We start from the raw sequence: 13,969 nt of genomic DNA on the forward strand, positions 1-13,969 counted from the left end.
CAAGAGGATGTAAATGTCTTCTTTAATACTACAGCAGTTAGTCTGCTTTTCCTAGATTGTATTTCTCCCCATCTCTGAACTGGTCTTGTATACTTATGAGTCATATAGCATGATATCACCTCTTGTGCAAGGATGACTCTATTCTTATCTAGTTCTTATTTATGGGCAGAAAAGAAAGGGGACTGAAATTTTCTTTTAGATCACCTGGAAATTCTCCCCACTTATAAATTAGACTACTGATATGATAATAGTATTAAGAGGTGGTTAGAAGTGCACTGATTTGAAAGATCCTGAGCTTAGTTCAGTTACTGAAATCAAGTTATGTCCTGAATCATATTTTCAGAAGAACTTTGTTTTGCAGATCTACAACTTTTATGTTTAAAACATGGTTTTTAAAAAGTCCTTAACCTTGCTTTTCTAGGTCATACGAGATCTTAAACTTTTTCCAGACTGGTTAAGATATCTGGACAGTGGTAGTGTGTTAACCCTAATTTACCTGCATAAGGTGAGTAGAGTTTACTAATATTCTAAATGGCAAGCTTATTCTTTGAGAAGTTTGTCAGCTGTTTTAACTGTGATCTAAATGTTTACTTATTTGAGTTACTGTTTTGTGGAATTGCTCATAATTGTATTTGATTTTGAAATCTGTGGGTAAAGTGTGGCTCATTAGAAATATTCTCTAAAGACAGTTTTCTGGAAAAAAAGTGTTGCTGTGGTAACAGGTTATACAGAATGCAGAATTTATTTCTTTTTTAATAGTAATTTTATTAAAGATTACAATTTACAATAATAAAAACTAACACAAACTAAAAAAATAAAAGAATAAAAAGAAGAGAAGGAGCATAAAAAATAGAAAGAAAAATAGAAAAGAAAGAAAAAATAAGAATATAGTGAAGAAAAAGAAAATAAAGAAGTGACTTCCCCCTCCATCACAAGTATAAACAATTTTAGTAACTTATTATTTTCACTTAAAATACAACAAATGATATCTTCTTCCCATATCCCATCCCTTATTTATAAACAAATCCATAAAACCTTGACATTTCGGTCCTGATGTCAGCAAAAGTCCATTAAGGGTTACCAGAGATAACAACATACCTATTTTAACCTTGATCAAATAAACCAACTTTATATTCCTTCCTTTTACTTCTAACAATCTTGATCTTTAGTCCTTTCAAATAATGTCCTAGAACTTGATTTCTTTTCATTTTTTCTTTGTCCCTTCTCACAAAATTCTTCAAAGCTTTAACAAGCCTCCTTTGTAAATCCAGTATAGGAAGATTGTCCAGGTCACTCTTTTGGTTTGTTATTTGTATATCCCTTTTAGTTATTAAGACATCAGCCGGCTTCTTTTGTATGTCCAGTGTAGGATCTTTTTCCATATCATTCTTGTAGCCTGTCATTTTTAAATCCACTTTCAAATCAGTCTCAATCTTGTCAGGTAAAACTTGTTCCTCTTCCATAACGTTTTTTAAATCAGTCTATCTATAGAGGCAGACACTCTTAAAATTAACTTCTGGGTCCATTGGACTTATTGAAGGATATTTTTGAACAACGTAAAATAATTTGCTTCATTCTGTATTTGTAAGTCAATTTTTTTTAGATTTTTAAATTCCACCTTTATTGTTTTTTAAAAATAACTCAAGGTGGGGAACATACCTAATACTCCTTCTTCCTCCTATTTTCCCCACAACAGCAACCCTGTGCGGTGAGTTGGGCTGAGTGAGAGGGACTGGCCCAAGGTCACCCAGCTGGTTTTCATGCCTAAGGCAGGACTAGAGCTCACTGGTTTCTAGCCTGGAGCCTTAACGACTAGACCAAACTGGCTCTCTTTTAATTTAAGTTTTTAAGTGTTCTTCTCCCTTAACTGTAATCTTTAGTTCCTTCTAGTTCCCTCTAATGTCCAACCTTCAAAGTCCTATCCTATCATGTTTTTTTTTAAATAATTCGAAACAAAAGCATTTCCACATGGGAAGGATTCTTATAATTAATTTCAAAAGTCTTATTTCAAATCCATCTGGTCCCTTAGTCCATTTGTAACTTTCCAAAATCCAAGTTTTAATCACCCTTTTGCTGTTTATTCCAGATTTTTTTTAAGTCCTTAAAATTGAATTGAAAACTTCTTTTGCTAAGGATTGAAGGAAACTCGTCCAGTGTTTTCAGACTTGTTGATCTAAAGGTTCCTAATAGCTGAAAAGCAGTTAACAAGCAATTTCTGAAAGTGATTAGAAAAGGAAGTATGCAAACCCAGTGCCCCTTTAAAGGCGCCAACCGCGGTTTGAGCAAGATGGCTATTCCCTTGTCTCCCAGAGCTCTAAACCTGCTGGAGACTGCTGTCTTGTGGATTCCTCCCAGGAAGCAGCTGTCTGGAGCATGTATAGGTGATCTCAAGTCCTCTCCTTGTCTTTGGCTCTGCTTTACACAGAGCCATCTTCAGTTCACTATTTCTTTTCTGCAAGTCCCAGAATTTGTCTATTTCAAAGGATATTCAGTTCTTATACAATGTGAAATCAAGTTCTATCCCCAAAATAGTGAAATTCTACTCATCACCGTCTGACTTATATCTCACACGCATTGTACATTCATGACTTCTGAACCAGTTTATCATAACAGCTAGAAATCTGCCCTCTGATTCTCAGTTTGCTGAACCATGTGCCCAGAAATCACTTGTCCCAAAAGTGTGCCACTTCTTAATTTTGTGCTGCTATCTATTTAATGTTGTGTTTGGTTCTCCAAATCCATGTTGCTAATTTTCGTTTACAATTTTTGTTTTTTGGGAGTGGAGAGCTTCTGATGGTTTTAAAAACATCTTGGTACATGAATGCCTGCATTCTGAAAATATACATAAGTGCATGTTTACTCTTCATAGTGACACTTCAGTTCTGTCAATCTGTTAGTCATTTGGCAACCATCTGGGCAAACTCAAGGGCCTCTTATTTCAAATGATCAAGAAGCACATGGAAGCAGCTAAGTGGAGAAAAGCATGGTATTGGTTATATTCTTTCCTGCACAATCCTTTTCAAGCAGTAAGGAATGAGCTAATTTAGATGTTGATGTTGAATATTAGATGTACGGTATTTTTTATTTGATTACATGCTTCTGTTCCATGATGGTATGAGCCATGCATAATTCACTATTTAAAATGTTACTGTTTCTTTGCAGTTCTTCTTTCAGTCACCTGAATCCTCTTTATTCTAGATGGAGAACTTCATTCATTTGTTATGTGTTTACTTTATTCCAGTGGATAAGGATATGATACACAGTAACATTTTAAATATATGTGGCTCATACCATAATGGAACAGAAGCATCTAATTGAATTAAAAAAACCTGTACATCTAGTATTCAACATCTAGGATCACAAAGAAACCCTTTAACTGCATCTCATAGAAACTGCAGTAAAATCTTAAATAGTATTAAGTTATAATGTTCAGGTCAAAGATAAACATAATCTAAAATAGATGGTATGCAGAAGATATATAATTGGATCTCTGAAGCATATTTTCAGTAAACTAAACTAAGAGTTTATAACCCCCTTTTTTTAACTAGAACTAGTTCTGAGCTTTGAACTCTTTGGGACTATAAATACATGAACAGTTTTGAAGAGGCAAGCTGCTGAAAGTGAGGTTCATATTCAGTCAGCAAACACTGAGAGTAACCCTTTCCATGTACATTTGTAGACTTATGTGTGTGCTTTCTGTCCCATCCCCTAGCTTTAGGCTAATTTTTCTCTCTGATTATTACTCCATCTCTTTGAACTCTTTCTTGCTTAACATGCCTATCATGCTAGCTTTCTCAGTCCCTTGGGGCTGCCCTTCCTACTTATGCCTTTTTTTTTTTGCCTTTCAGTTTGACTAGTTATCAAGCAGCAGTGGCCAGCAGATGCTTTGCCATATTTTCCTTAGAGCTGGAAATTTGCATCCCTCCATATGTTATTAAATTAAACTCCCAGCAGACCCAGCCAGCATGACCAGTGGTAAGAAATGCTGGGAGTAGTAGTTCAGAAACAACTGAAGTGTAACCTGTGTCCATATCCCTGCCTTTGATAAATGATCTGGAACACTACTTGCTAGAGCTTTCCTGCTTGGAAGCCAAGCAAGATTTTTGAGGGGAGGTTTAAGAAAATTTAAGAAAAAGAATTTGGACAGCGTAAGTCCATCAATTCTTCCTAAGCCAGCTAGGACCACCAGGCATGAAGGTCCTCCCTTCAGGTGAAGTTCACTGCCAGTATCTTTTTTTCTTCTCTTCATCTAGGCTTATAGAAGCAAAGCTAAAATAAGGAAAATTCAGTTAAGTAAGAAATTCAAGGGCACTTTAATCTGTAGTCAGTTGGAAGAGATTTAGGCTATCTGATACACATTATCAGATTAGAAGCCCCTAAGAACAAACTGGCAATAAAAATATCTTTTAAAATAGTATTTAAGGTTTATTAGAAAGCATAAGTTTATTTGGAATTTAGAGAAAAGGATTAGATATCAGGAGAGACACAAGGGACAAAGGGTAGGCCCACTGAAGATGGAGATTAGCCTGCATCAAAAAATAGCTTTGAAGGAAGACTGAAGGAAACCCTTAGTTTGCCTTGAGTACATGCAATATAATCTTAACTAACCCTACTCTTAAGAATCGCTGGGAATCTGGTGAAATATAAATTTAATAAATGAGTATGATGATATATTCACTGCACATAGTGTGACTTTTTTTCCTTAATTGATAAAATCTGATAGCATTTGTTCTTCAAACCAGAGATTCTGATTCTAGTTTGAAAGGAATAGTCAGGTTGCTACTGAACAAGATAGAGAAAAGAAGACCAACTGCATATGTGACTAGAACAAGGAAATATCAGAATCCATTGCAACCCTCCTAAAGAGAGGATTGTCTGAAATGAGTCTTTAAAATAGAGGAGGTTGTCCTAAATGTATTCACTCACTGATCCATATACAATATTTCTAATTGTTCATTCTGTTGAATAATCTAATAAATAAATTTAAACTACCTTGCTTTAATGAACTTTGGTTACAAGTTTTAATGAGGCGTCTTGTTTCATAAGCTTTATATAGAAAACTTGCAGCCAAATTACTGATTATGTACTGCATTGTTCTGCTATTCAATGAATTTGTTAATTCACCATTTGCTAGTTTTGGGGGCTCAATCTGGAATTGAGATCCTGGTATGCAGACCGGAAGACTTTACCTTTTTACTTAAGCTTTGATTCTGATATCAGTTGAAACTCCCCTGGCTTCACCAGCTTGTATAGTAAAAGAAAGCTATGTTTTTATATTTATATTCTGAATTTCCTTTAAAATGTAAACAATATTTTTAAACACTTCATTTGGGACTGTAGCAGGTGCAGTGATCCATCCATTGCATCCAAAGATTGGATTATTTAAGTAAGCCTTTGCATGCTAATGGTAGATGTTGATGAGAGATCTTGTGGTACATCATATTTTAACCTGGTACGGCAGTTATCTTGTTTAATGGTCTCAGTGCTGCATGATTTGGTGTTATGAAATATTGGTTAACTTCCCTATCCTTTTTATACTATAAATCCAAATCAGCATATTCAAGAATAACATATCCAGCATGGAATGAATTTATGGTACATAATAGAAAAGAAATATCCAATATATGTTCTAAATGTAAACCATTATTTTTAATAGGTTTCTGGGAGCAAAGGCTATCACAGATGTTATTTAGATTTATTGTTACTAGGTTTTATCAAAGAGGACAAAAACCCAATCTGTCCTATTGCTTTAAAAAGCATCCTTGACTTTGAGTTGTATCACATTTTTTTCCTGTCTTATCTACAGATAAGAGAATATTTGTGACTTCTAAGAGTCAAGCTTCATATCTGTACTGTATTGAGATTATTTCTAAGTCTCACTGATTAATGATTCATCCAGAGAATATTACTTCATGCACTAGCTATAATGGATATTTTTCTTCCAAACAAAATTATTCTTGTTCAGAAAAGTGTTTTAATTTGTTTGTGTATACAACATTTACCATTTTACTAACTAGGAAGTTGATATAAGAAATGGAGTGGGGTATGTGGTTCTTTTGTGTCTGTCTATTCTGTTTGAGTCATTGAACAGAAATAAACTCTCTGTGAATATTTTAAATCCTTATTAATACAAACAACTGTTCTTGTTCTAGGTCTTACCTTTGTGTGAAATATCTGCACATAAAAATGGCAGCAAATAAGCTCAAAAGTCAAAATTCTTTGGCTCTGCATAAAGTAATTATGGTAGGCAGTGGGGGAGTAGGAAAATCTGCATTGACTTTACAATTCATGTATGATGAGGTAAGAATTCAAAATGTTTTTCTTTAAATTTCTATGTATATTTTCAAGATGTATGTGAGGAGGCAATTGAAGCAGTATTTCAGTACATTACATTCAGATATGTCAGTGGCTGAAACAGTATTCAGTACAATACATTACATCCAGCATTCAGTACATTACATTCAGTACATTATGGCAGTGGCTGAAACAGTTCAGATACAGTCTGAGGAAAACATGACTTGCTAAGTGATTAAAGGTAGCTAAGAGGGTTGTTTCAGTTATAATTTTGTTTGGAAAAGTCAGAATTTAAAACAAAGCTTCTGATACTTTCCTTGTTTCTGGTTGATGGATTTAAACAGAAAGCAGTGTGATTAAAATTGTTTTCCTGCATAAGGCAATTGTATACTTGGTGGGAGCTGAAGACTTAAGTTGAAGTAAAATGATAAGATGTTTACTGTTATTAAATGTGTTAAAGAACTATAAGAGACTTATAACGATCACTTGTTTCTCAGGGGACAAGGCTTTCAGTATATATTTGTATATATTTATTCACAACAGTTATAATTCACACAGTTACAATCTATCTATATATTTCTGTTGGCTTTTTCCCCAGATGTCTGGGCCAGGAGGTTAAGTAAGTTCTGTTGTGGATTGGATTATTAGGATTGCAGCATATTACTTACCTCTAGTGTCATAGGTTACTGTTTTTAACTGTTGGGTTTTTAATACTTGTACACCACCCAGAGTCACTTCTATGAGATAAGTGGCCATGTAAATTGTATTTATTTATATACATACGCTTAACAAATACCCATGTAATCTCCTGCCAGTGTTAGGATAGGGATGAGCAAGAAATAAATAATAGTGCTTGAAATCACAACTAAAATCTTGTTTAGTATAGGAATGACTATTTTGTTTCTTAACAGTTTGTAGAAGATTATGAACCTACCAAAGCAGATAGCTACAGAAAAAGAGTGGTCCTGGATGGAGAAGAAGTTCAGATTGATATATTGGATACAGCAGGACAGGAAGACTATGCTGCAATTCGTGACAACTATTTTCGAAGTGGAGAAGGTTTTCTCTGTGTATTTTCAATTACAGAGCTTGAATCTTTTGCTGCTACAGCTGACTTTAGGTAATTGGATGAATGTGAGAAACCATTTTGTTTAATTATTTTAGTATTTTAAATGGTGTTATTTTTTGTTTCATAAGTTCCTTGACTTTTTTAAAATTCTCCCTTGAATGGCTTGGAGATAGGTTACAGCTTGTCATTTCTGCTACCCAAATGTACTCTGTATTCTTTGTTTCTTTTGCTGAAATATTTTCTGTCTGGAAAAATACCCTGGATTGCTATGAGTAGAAAAACAATATTACTGTGTGCAAGAGGGTTTTGGCAGAATCCTTGCTAAAAAAAAAAATCAAAGATTTCCTGGAACCTATGTTGTGAAACATCTAGTCATACTATGAATAGGCACACTGCCATACTTATGAATTGGCATGTGTGCAAAAATTTTTCTTGAGACAGTGTGCGTAGATTATATTATATATCCTTCCCTTTATCCAGTAAGTTTATGATAGCATATATGGCTTTTTCAACATTTGGCTTCATTAGAGAAAAAGCAACTGATCTGGGATCGTCCAATAACATTAAGAATCTGAACTTGGGTGTTACTGATCAAGAGACATATCTACTATCTTGTTTTAAAGTACAATAATTGTGCATCAGAAATCCTGAGCTTTACTTGTTTGATACCCAAAAATGCTGAAGGTGTTTTCTTCTATATTAATGTTATAAATTAATCTTTAATACAGCTGGAAGGTGTGGGTGAGTGGAGAATGAGCAACTCTAAGCAAAACATTATCCCTCAAATTTAGTCTCTTACTAGGAGGTGGGAGTCAGCCATGACCTGAGTAAAAGTGGGAAGATTAAACTTGAATTTGTGATTCAGTTGAAACCACCAATTTAAAGTTCCATGTAGTCTTACTTACTACTGCCTTCACTTTCTCATCTTTATAACAGTGATTCTACAAACATCCACTTAAGCTGATAAAATGGTACAAGAAAGAGATACACATAACTGAAGCATCTGGTTAATGCTCCAGATAACCATGTGTTACATACCTTCTATATCACTTCACAGGTCTGGGGAGGAAAGGTAACATCAGAAACAGAAGGGAACGATGGGGGGCATTATGATTTTGGAAACCAAATGAGGAATCCAAAAGGAGTTCTTCCCTAAGCAGATTTTGTCCCATTAAGTTCATGTTTCTGTATCATATTATAGAAAGCAAACACTGGCTCCCATATATCTCCAATTACAGTTTCTGCAGTTTCAACATTATGTTCACTTAATACCTTCTCTCTTGTAAGTTTAGGCTGGTTCCATATTTAATTTTCAGCCTCTTTTTAGTTTATTATTGTATTATTTTGCTAATCATGGGTATTTTTTCTTCCTTGAAGATGAGATCAAGCTTGAAATGTACTAATCCAGTTATTGGGGAGTCTGAAATATAAAATGAATATTTTGTGCTTTGTTCCAAATGGTAATGTTCACTATGTGGAATTAATTCTGAAACGAAGTCATAAGTTCAAACCTTGCATTGTGTAGTTTGTTTGGATTATGATGGATCTTCTCACTGTGAACTGAAGTTTTTAGATTAATTGCAAAGTACACAAATTTAGCTAAATGTTACTAAATTATTGAAACAGATTATTATTTTCAGTTTATTTGTGACTTAAGACTGAGTATCTCATGATGACAAAGCTTGCCCCACTTGGAAATTCCACAGAGCTAGAGAAGAGCAGAAGAATGCCTCAAATGCTGTAATATAAACAAGCCCATTGCATGGAGAGAGTGACAGTTGTGATATTGCAGCCAGCAGACCATTCAGCTTCTTCTCTCTTTTTAGCATGTTTAGACAAGGTTACATCGGGACGCGGTGGCGCTGCGGGTTAAACCGCTGAGCTGTCGATCGGAAGGTCGGCGGTTCGAAACCGCGCGGCGGGGTGAGCTCCCGTTGTTAATCCCAGCTCCTGCACACCAAGCAGTTCGAAAACATGCAAATGTGAGTAGATTAATTGGTACCGCTTCGGCGGGAAGGTAACGGCGTTCCGTGAGTCATGCTGGCCACATGACCCGGAAGTGTCCTATGGACAACGCTGGCTCCAAGGCTTAGAAACGGAGATGAGCACCGCCCCCTAGAGTCGGACTCGACTGGACTTTACGTCAAGGGAAACCTTTACCTTTACCTTTAGACAAGGTTAACCTATTTTATAGTTATCAGTTGTATGGGGAATTTTTAAAGAAGAAAACAAATAGAATTCTGAATGAGTTTATGTAGATAAGAACTCATTCTATTGGGGCTATAAGAATGGGATCAAGGCACAGGCCTGAATAAGGGTGTATATTATATACCAGCTTGCGGGCAGTACTATAAAGAAATAAGAGAGGACAGAAAGCAAGGAAAAAGCGGGTTTTATTTATACCCGTTCAAATAATGAGATTCTCACTGCTTTACAGTAATTAAAAGCAAGCTAAGCATTGAAATAAAACATCCATGGCCAGAGCCAAAATATATAAAAACAGTAAAAAAGCTGTCCAATAATTCACTATAGGCCCTCTGAAACAACTCAGTTTCTAGAAGGCCAGGGGCATACTGCTGACTTAATTTCGGGGGGTGGGGGGCGGGCTTGAAAAGCAGCACCTATGAGCTTCCACTTGAGGGAATGGTACAATTTCTCCTAGATGTATGAGTTAGGTAGGTCGATTCTGTTTGGAGAAGGTGGTTCTGCAAGTATCTTGGTGCCAAGACATGTAGGGCTTTATAGATGTGGACAAGAATTTAAAATTGGACCTGGAAGCTAATAGGAAGACAATATAGAGCCTGGAGCACAAATGTATGTTCACAGTGATAAATGCCAGATGATAGCTGGACTATTACATTCTTGATTAATTGAAGTTTTCAAGCTGTCTTTAGAGGCAGCCCCACATACTATATAGCATATTGCAGTAATCCAAGCAACTGGTGATGAAGTCTTAAATGAGGACTTCGTTCCATTCAGTGTGACACAATCTATCCAGTTTTTTATGGCTATAATTTATAAAGTTTTTTATTAGCTGATGAATTTCTTGGGTCATAAAATTTCTTGAAATTCAATAGTTATTGCCCTTGCATGAACCTGAAATCTAGCAGCAATACTATTGTTTTTGTTTCTCATGACCACTGTGCAGCAGTTGCCTGACAAATGTCGATATCCTTCCTAAAATTCTAAATGGCAACCTGAGGATGTCACTGCCCAGGAATCCATTGGTGACTGACTTTGGTCTACTACCAATCTCCATAGTCTGGGACAGAGAGTACAAGGAGTCACATAGGATGAGGGTTCAAACTGAGGCAGAGGTCAAGAGTTCTTTGTAGAAGAAAGCTGAGTGAATGGTTCTGAGTGCAGAGAAGTAGAGAAGATGAAGAGAGAGAGTACATGTTGATAGGACAGAAGTGTAGAAAGAAGACTGGGAGTGGAAGCCAAAGAAATAAGGGAAATCAAATGAAGAACATTAGAAACAAGGATAGAGTGAAAGCATGCAGCAGAGAAATTGTGAGAATGTCTGAGGAGAGAGATGAAGATTCAAATGGACGATTGCTTTGTGTGAGACTAAAGGACACAATGGAGAGTGCATGAACTGGATGAGTGGAATAACGAAATTAGTGGAAAGCGGCAACCTCTTGAATTATTGTCGGTCCAGGGCAAGGAAGGCCTAGAATTAGAGAAGAAGGAAAGAAGACTTGACATAATTAATGAAGAGGCATTTTGGATTCATTAGCATGATAGCTTGAGAGATGCTGCTACTGCTGCCACCACTATTGCCAGCAATTTACTGTGCAGCAGCTGCTAAATGTCAACGCTATATTGGTGAGAGATTGTAGAACCTGGCATGAGTGATCACTTCTGGCAGCCCCCTGGTTCCTTCCAGAAACATATTTAACAAAGAAAGTTAATGAAGGAATTAGATTGAGGGCTCCCTGTTTTCCAGAATTGGAGGCAATAACTGAGTAGTGAATTAGAACTGGCTTTAGAGTTTGCTTATGATCTGAAGAAATTGTTTTGGGGAGGAAAAAGTGAAAAATTGAGGAGCTTGAACTAGCTAGACTGGAGGGATTAGTGGAGGGAAGTTGGGGAAATGCTGGTGTTATGAGCCTCCCCTTGGCTAAAAAAGCTGTCTTTAGAGTAGTAAAGTGTTTTCCCTCACAGTGATAGTCCTGAGGGAATCTACCCTTATTTGACTTGGATGGGGAAGGTTAGAGGATTGTGAGAGGTAGAAATTGAATGGTAGCTGTTTGATGACCTTGTCAAGCAGCCATTGGGTGAGAGTGTAGTGGGATTACCACACCAATTACCTTTGATTGGGGGGGGTGGAGACGGAAGGCGGTGAAATGTGGAAGCGTGGGGGTGGTTATTCTTCAGACTACCAGTTTGTGACAAAGTTCTGCTCTCTGTGAGAATGGGTCCTGCCTGGTAGCTAGGTGCATAGGTTGGAAATGGAAGTGAATGTTTGGATTGCCTGCAGGAACTGGATGTAGTTTCTGAATACTGGTCAGAAACAGCTTCCTCAGTGCACCTGTGAGCTGGAAGGTAGGTTGTGCGGAGTTGACAGAAATATCTGGGTATGTTGTGGTCCAAGGCCTGGTGTGGGCTTTCAGGAATTGGGGGATTGAGGCTAATAGAAGCAGGTGGATGGGCAGATAGGAACATTGTAGTGATGGGCATTGGGCGATATGGCAGGATAGACTGTTCTCAGGGAAGGCCAATTCTATATATTATATTAGTTTGGCTTTCTACCTCCCCCACCCCCTGGACTTATCCCAAATCTCAGGTCATCAGAGCCGCAGAGTCTCCATCCCATAAATTGAATGAATGGATGGGTGAGTGGATGATAGATAAATAAACCTGATCATTTTTAAGGGTAAATGGTTAGATGTATAAATAAACCAGATCCTTTTTAGGGGTAAAAACCTAATATGAACAGTCCATGTGACCAGAGACTCTAAGGCTACAGAATTTTCATTGACAGTTTTGAATGGGAGGTGGATGCACAGGATGCACACTCCCTTAGATCTAAGGGAGAATTTAAACTTCTTGCCAGTGAACTATTCCCTCTTCATTCAGAGTGAATCTGAATAAAATAAATGGTGTGGTTTGGGATGAAAGGTTGATGGAACAAATGTCAACAGAGCAAAAGATCACTGAGAAGATATCTTTCTGGAAACTTTTATTTAAGTGCAAAAGATTTTAAGTGCAAAAGATGCTCTAGCAGCTGCAATTCCTTTGTGATGTTTGTCAAATGTGTTCACTGGACTGGAAACAAGCAAATCAAAGTGAAAAGGTGTTGCTTTTTTGTAATATTGAGGGAGAGGTTGCTAAATAGCCTATGATGGTCACACTGGTCTAAACTGCTTCTTCAGTGATTTAATGTTTGGTGGGCATGGAAACCGGCTGGCTCTCAGCCCAACCCACATCCCAAGGTGGTTGTTATGGGTAAAATAGCAGGAGGGAGAATTATGTATGCCAGCTTGAGTTGTAAAAAATAAAAGGATATAAAATCAAATCAATAACAGTAAATTTTTTAGGTCCCAACTTTTCATACTTTTTGGGGGAAATGGGTGGTGATGGAAATTGAAAATATAAATAAATACTTCTCTCTCTCTTAATGCAAACCGTAAGTTGCAGGCTGCATTTCCTAGTAAGTAGAGAGATTCTTCGTTGACTGTATGGCATAGGAGGTTAGGTAAAAGTTCCTAGCTTAGGTATATAAGGGTCCAATGGACAGGACTGGTAGATTAGAGAAACAGGGTAGTGTGGATAGTGTATCATTATTCTGATTAAGTTAAACTTGAAGGCTAAAATGAAAACCCTATCTTAGTGCCATTATTAAATAGTCTACTTTTTTCCAATTGAAGAATAAGGTACAAGGTCTTTTCACTTAGTTATTCTGAAAAATAAGTATCTCTGCTGTGTTTCTTGTTTAGCACTGTTAGACATTTTCTCTATCAAGGGCAACATTTGCATTTAGTTCCTCTTTCATTATTACCTTGTTTCTAGTCATCCCAATAAGCTCATAGTATCTGTAAATTCTTCCCATCCTATCTCGTGTTGTCTATTATGTCACATTTTTATCTTAACTTATTTTCTTTTTAGAGTGCCTACCCTGTTGTTCTTGGATCACCATATCCTTTTCTTATAACTAATTGTTCATAATTTAAACTATACAGATTACCAGCTTTTGTTCAGTACTATTATTTCTGTTGATCTTATAATTACTTTGGCTATTATATCTCTTATAATATTTTACCATGGAACTTAAATATTCTGTATATTTAATTCCAAATGCTATCACAGATAAGTAGTAATAAAATGTATTTTACATTACTGCATAGGTCTAAAGTGTGTGTGATTTTTTTTTGTTCTCCAGAGAGCAGATTTTAAGAGTAAAAGAAGATGAAAATGTGCCATTTTTGCTTGTTGGCAATAAATCGGATTTAGAAGATAAAAGACAGGTTTCTGTAGAAGAAGCAAAAAATAGAGCTGATCAGTGGAATGTTAACTATGTGGAGACATCTGCTAAAACACGAGCTAATGTTGACAAGGTAAAAGCTATTTCCATATAATCCTGCTTTTCATATAGGATTTGCC

At 36.4% G+C, this 13,969-nt stretch overlaps 1 protein-coding gene across 2 annotated transcripts in view; it reads left to right on the plus strand.

Annotated features, from left to right (window-relative positions):
• The window catches only part of LOC134498038 (ras-related protein Ral-A), a 45,281-nt gene that overhangs the window by 27,609 nt on the left and 3,703 nt on the right, over window positions 1-13,969 (plus strand). For both annotated transcript variants that reach the window (XM_063304159.1, XM_063304160.1), the window contains exons 2-5: window positions 422-505; window positions 6,153-6,300; window positions 7,206-7,414; window positions 13,749-13,923. In XM_063304159.1, the coding sequence (XP_063160229.1) occupies window positions 6,187-6,300; window positions 7,206-7,414; window positions 13,749-13,923 (498 nt within the window). In that variant the 5' untranslated portion in view covers window positions 422-505; window positions 6,153-6,186. The remainder of the gene's footprint in view (window positions 1-421; window positions 506-6,152; window positions 6,301-7,205; window positions 7,415-13,748; window positions 13,924-13,969) is intronic.

The sequence above is a fragment of the Candoia aspera genome, chromosome 4, assembly GCF_035149785.1.
Source record: "Candoia aspera isolate rCanAsp1 chromosome 4, rCanAsp1.hap2, whole genome shotgun sequence".
NCBI classification, from domain to species: domain Eukaryota; kingdom Metazoa; phylum Chordata; class Lepidosauria; order Squamata; family Boidae; genus Candoia; species Candoia aspera.